The 6,116-nt window shown below is 37.9% G+C and overlaps 1 protein-coding gene across 1 annotated transcript; it reads right to left on the reverse strand.

Moving 5' to 3' along the window:
* Positions 1–647: 647 nt before the first annotated feature.
* Positions 648–5,629, reverse strand: LOC137722717 (uncharacterized). Its single transcript, XM_068461786.1, has 4 exons — positions 5,441–5,629; positions 2,905–2,963; positions 1,197–1,378; positions 648–926 (listed from the first exon to the last, which is right to left on the reverse strand). Exons 1-4 carry the CDS (start codon positions 5,601–5,603, stop codon positions 854–856), a joined length of 477 nt encoding a protein of 158 aa, XP_068317887.1. The 5' UTR covers positions 5,604–5,629; the 3' UTR covers positions 648–853.
* Positions 5,630–6,116: the final 487 nt, after the last annotated feature.

A 6,116-nucleotide genomic window follows, 5' to 3' on the forward strand; every position in this document is an offset into this window, starting at 1 on the left:
GTCATGCAAAACGTCAGAAAACGTGCCAAACTATAAGATATGTTTGGTTGCACCCAATTCACGTTTCTTTGGACACCCACTTTAGAATTCTCTAGACGCCCTAAATAACATGCAACTCTTGTAAGACCGATGATCAACAACCAGCCAACACCAACAGGAGGAGTGTAGAGTGTGGTTCGAGTGTCTCGTTGGTAGGCCGATGGACACTATTTTCGAAAATAGGTTAATACAACACTTCCTTCTTCTTCTAAGACTAATGTTTACTGTATTTTCATTCTGTGCTTCATTCTTGAACTCAAAACTCGTGGATTAGTGGTCCCTGAACTTATGAAAATGTGGAATACTGGTCCTATTGGGTAATTCCGTTATAACTTTTGTCTCTTATTTTCCTCGGTGATCGTTCCGTAAAACCCCTTATTTTGGAACCTGAACATCACTCCAAACTGTGACGGACTTCATTCGTAATTTTAGCTTCTTCCATTTGTCAGTTGGAGGTTAACTTAAGCAACTGGCTTACAGACAATACAAGGCTCCTAAAACCTAAACTTCAATCCTGGAATAAATACGCAAGATGAAAATTTCCAAACATTCGTATTTGTCGTCAAAATGGTTACCCGTATTGCCTCTAAATCAAACTATGTCTAAGAGATTCAAGAATTTAACACGAAGTTTCAACAGAGTTCATGTCAGGTTATTCAAGTCCCCTGTGGGACCCACACGCACACCGAAAAGAAAAAACGACAGAATATTCAATTTTTCAGTATCACAGTTCAATATTCTAAAAAGAGGATACAAAAAATACATGTTTGTTAAGATACAGATCGAGGCAGTGACAGAAGATAATAACGAGTATTCAGATTGCAGAAGCAGGCTTTACCTTCCCTTGCAGAAACTGCAAGATATGTTCACGCTTCCAATTGTCGATTCTGTGATAGAGAAAAAAATTGTCATAAGTTCGTAGAAACGTGGTTTTTCCCTTGAGGAATACAAATGAAGAAAAAATTTCTAAGCAAGAGATTATAAATGTGCATGGACACGTTTAGGCAACATTCATTATTTAGGATAAATGTGATATCATGACGAAAAAAACAACAGCATGTATATCGAATGGGCCGTCCATACTTCGAGAAACCTTGTGAAAGAAAATTAGAGGGATGTGTCCACTGTTTCTACGTGAATGACAAAAGGATGCTCACCTTATTGTTTCCTTATGTTCGCCTGCATCATCTAGAAGGATCAACTTTGGTGGAGAATTGAAAATGTATTGAACTTTGACCGAAGAGAACCGATCCTTCTCTTCTTCAATAAAGCCAACAATTTCTGGATAGAAAACCAGTTTCCTCATGCAGACTTCCAGTATGGCACCAGAATACGTGATCTGTAGTTATAAACTGTCATATTAAGCATTTCCTTATCTATTAAATAAATGTTAAGACTTAAGAGAAGAAGCCTCCGAAGGAAACTTGCAATTTGCAGAATTGGGTAACGTGTACTGATGGATAACATTTTTATAGCATACCCTTAGAATAAAAAATCTCAAAACATCTAAAGTTGCCCTAACATGTCTTGACATTAAACTAGCAAGTCTCATGCAACCAAAACGGGTGAAAATCAACAATCCCTAAAAATAGTAGGGGAGCTTCCAAGCCTTCCATCCTACACTTGTTTTTTCCTTTGAAAGGAAAACTCAAATTTATTTAGTTGTTGTACTAGCACAAGAAGTTTGACTGTTGGAATTTGCATGTGGATAGGGTGTTGGGTTTCTACCTGTGTCTCGGGTTCGAAACTCCCCCTCCCCTAAATTAATGTAATAGTTTCGAACACTCTCCCCTCCTCCCCTTAATAATAGTCAAATTTAAAAAAAAAAAAAAGGAAAAAAAGGTTTGAGTGTTGGAATTTATCAAACAAATTATACAGGAACGGTGCAGATCAGAGATGGGATACTCATACCTGAACTAGTTATCATTCGCATACCTGATAAAGTACGTAAATATGCCCTAAGCATCATTAAGTTTTTGCAAGTAATTAGATTGTGCAATAGATAGGTTCTTACAAGCTGTTTGATTGTTACTAATGACGTTTGGGAATCTGTCTAGTGGTTATTAATGTTCTATGCAAAGGGTTATAGGGTTTGGCTATATAATGCTCTATCTAGGGACTAGTTACTCTAGATTAATTTTATGTCAGAGTTTTCAATTTCTAAACTATCCTACAAGATTTCCCCTTGGAAATCTAGGCTCCAACGGTGATTGGAGTAATTCCATTGAGACCCCCCTAGGCGAACGTTACTTAGGTAACCGCCATCTGCCCAACAAAATGGGAGGGAAAAATAAAGTGAGGGTGGAAGACCAAACTCCTCATCATCCAAGAACGTTTCACTGGAACACTATGGTTATCCATAGCCCAGCCACAACCCAAAGAACTGAGAACAGTACAAATCTCATGAAGCTCCCATCTAAAAGTAAGTGAATGCACATAAAAATTTCTAAACGCTAACTTAAGCATCAAATACTCCTTGGCTGACACCACACCAGTGCCCCATTCATCTTTATTTTTTTCATCTTGATTTTAGGTTGCTCAAGTCATTCAATCAACTCGGTGGAAATTTGTTGCCAAAAAACTTTTAAGGACTTGTTATTGGGACTCCAAAATAGTCATCCACTCATCTCTTATCTATTTGTTTATTTATTGTCACTAGTCAGGAGTGCAGGATGGCTTTTTTGGAGTGCCAATAAAATCCTTAATGTAATAGTGTAATACATAAATTACTAATTTTTCCCTACACCAGTGGTTAGAGTTATTTTGGAAAAACAAAGAAAAATAAATTTCAGACCGAACAGGATATCGGCAGATTAAAATATAATTTCAACTTCCAGCAATCATCATGTGTATAACTTTACTTACCTTTGTTGTGGAATCATCGGAATCCTCGGTGCAACATTTCATACAGTCAGATACCAATTCTGCAGTCAAAACTAGGACTTCAGTAAGCATTTTGCGTTTTTTTTGATAAAGAAACGATTATATTAAAAAAGGGAAGAAGCAAAAACAACAAAAAGAGTGGTCAAGCAAACCACCCCAAACAGAAACTGGAAAGAGAAAGAGACAACTTCACAGAGCTGAAGAGCACCCAAACACAAAATCACAAACTAAAAGGAAGCTGCCTTCCAATCTACCCAAATTAAGGAGAGGGTAATTCCCCTGAACTCATAAGAAATAGAAACCCGGAGGGCTCACAAAAACCTCCGCAAAACCAGCTCCTGCATAATCTTCAAAAACCCTTCTATTTATCTCCATCCAAACCACCCAAAACTCAGCGAAAATCATCCAACCCAACATTACCTTCACTTTATCACCCTTCCAAACCGAAGGAGAGCTTCACCAAGCAGTGAGAGGTAGTCCTCCCTTGGAATTACAGTAATACCCATCTCCCTAACCAGCTTCGACCACAAACCCAATGTCATCGGACAATGAAGAGAGATTGAACAACAGATTTCAAATCTAACTTAAACAACATACACCAATAAGGTGACAAGCAGTAAGAGGGGGGGGGGGGGGGGGGGGGGGGGGGTGAGTTCTATGAACCATGTCACAAGTGTTAACTTTGACATGGGCAATTATCCAACATTTTTACTTTAGATGGAGCTCTGGGTTCCCATATCGTCCAACAGGAAAGAGAGAGTTTCATTGTCATGATTAGCAATGAAACTATAGTAAGATTTGTAAGAATACCTTCCATTGGGTCTAATTTCCTTGAATCCATCATAAAAGGGTGGAAAATGATATTTTCCAGCAATCTCAAAAGGGAAGAAGATTCTTCCACTTCCCTTTCGATTTCTCCTGAAGCAAAATTCCAGTTCATCCATACACTGGAAGAATACACAACACTAGAAATGGCCATATTACGATAAGCGATATACTGTAGAGCTTGGAAACTGAGATTTCGACCTGGTTTGGTACTGAGGTCATTCTGAAAAAAGCTGCTATAAAAAAAAGCTGGGAGCTGTTTTTGTGTTTGGTAAACACTCAGCTTCAGCTTTTTTTCACAGTTTTGGATGAAAAAAAGCCAAAAACAAGAAGCTGCAAAACCTAGCTTTGAAAAACTAGCTTTTTTTCACATCTGTTTTACATAAAAGTTTACCAAACACTCTAATACTGCTTTTTTTTTTCAAAAGCACTTTTACAAAAAAGTTTACCAAACACTCTGCTACTTTATTTCACAGCTGCTTATTCTCACAGCACAGCAAAAGCAACTTTTTTTAAAAGCACAGCAATACCAAACCAGCCCTTCAAAGAAGAATTTCCCAACCACTCATATTACCAAAAACTTGTTTCTATCAACGTTTTTGCACAACAAAATGGCATTTTGTAATGAAAGAGTCACACGAGATCTCTCCTTCCAAGGGCTCCGACAAGTTCCATTCAAGACACGTTGGAATCCCATCGATTAGACAGAATTCCATACTTGCTTTTGATCACAGAATGCCACAGAATCCTAATTTAAGGAGAACAAGCTCCATATTTGCTTCAGTATACTTAACTATGCTGGAAGTAAGACAAACCACATCTTACAGTTACAGTCAAATAACTATGCTGGAAGTAAGACAAATCATATCTTACAGTTACAGTCAAAATGTCAAGCAATCAGAAACCGTTCCCACATTTTAGGGTTCTCCAATTCCAATCCCTGACGATTAAAACATCCCTTACATTCACCTTATATTTAGCCTACAGGTCTTCCATCTTTTCGGCCATGTGATGAAGAAAACACTACTTCGATTCTATCCTATCTCCAAAAAATGCAAGTGATAGTGATGTCTTATAATGCAAACAGCATTGGGAACGGCCACTGATTACATCATCTACCCACTTATTTCCATGATTAAAAGCTATGCAGTTGTATTTACATTATTCGGTATGGAATATCGATGGAATTGAAGACTCAAACATTTGTTGTTGCTCCTAATTTCTATGTCCTTAATTGCTACAAACGATAACTGCCAATGCCAAAGTCGCCAACGTAAAGAAATGGAGATTCCTTCTCTTCGGATCTCAAATTCCTTCCCATAAAGTCAGTAACTGCCAATGCTAAAACTCTCAGACTTTGTTCTATGATTGCACCAATCAATGTTAACTAACCTAAACACATCCTAAACACTCACTCTTGAATTAAAACACTTCAAACCCCATCAACAACAACAGCAATTCGCACAACAAAAAATACGCCAAAAGGAAATTGGGGGAATTTGAAAGATAGCTATAGAAATTAATAACAACAACAACAACAAAGCTTTTTCCACTAAGTGGAGTCGGCTATATGAATCCTAAAACGTGCTTGGTTCTGTGACGTCTTTCGTTAGATCCAAGCTATAGAAATTAATACTGCAAAAAAATAAAAAATAAAAAAAAGAATGGAAGGAGATTGGATTGGATGGGTAACCTTGATCTTTAACATACTCAGCCAAACTGTTACAATCAGAGCACAAAGCGAGACCTGTGAAGCCAAGATTCTCGCATTCCCTTGTGCTTAGCTGCTCCTTCGATGAACCGGAAGCTACTGCCACCGCGAGCACCACCAACATAGCCGCCACCAACGCTCCCATCTCTCTTCCTTCCGAGTTCACGAGTTTCAGTCTCCCCTCCCAGGACTCGAAACAAAAACAAAACGCTGGTCTTGCTCTTGGTCTGGGCCTTCTATTTGTTTCGGGCTTTAGGCACCACTAAGGAAATTTAAATTTTTTTGTTTTGTATTTCTTTTAATTCTTAAAAAAAAAAATTCAGATTGAAGAAACCCATGAAGAAAAACATTTTTGACATCCAGCTGACCTAACGGCCATTTCCGAGAAATAGCTAAATTAAGAATAGTGCGAATGGTAACAGCTTTAATCACGAGACTAAATGTTCTATCCCATTCAATTTCATCTCATTCCATTCCCGTTTCGTTCTGTCTATATATCAAACGCTATCTAAAATAACAACGTAACACAACACTCGAGAGAAGCCAATTTACGGTCTCTCACACCATAACATGGCAAGTACTCCTTTCTAGAGACCATTTCAAACATAAGTCAGTTCTTCGGCTTAAGTTGAATCAAGTGGGTTAAAATTTATTAAGT

Source organism: Pyrus communis, chromosome 17, assembly GCF_963583255.1.
Source record: "Pyrus communis chromosome 17, drPyrComm1.1, whole genome shotgun sequence".
Taxonomy (NCBI): domain Eukaryota; kingdom Viridiplantae; phylum Streptophyta; class Magnoliopsida; order Rosales; family Rosaceae; genus Pyrus; species Pyrus communis.

Excerpts from the sequence above, each read along its gene's own strand:
- LOC137722717 (XM_068461786.1), bottom strand. The coding sequence starts at position 5,603 with ATGGGAGCGTTGGTGGCGGCTATGTTGGTGGTGCTCGCGGTGGCAGTA. Across the intron at positions 2,964-5,440 it reads TGAGTATGTTAAAGATCAAG|AATTGGTATCTGACTGTATG; the intron begins GTTACCCATCCA and ends TTTTGACTGCAG. Across the intron at positions 1,379-2,904 it reads CCGATGATTCCACAACAAAG|ATCACGTATTCTGGTGCCAT; the intron begins GTAAGTAAAGTT and ends TTATAACTACAG.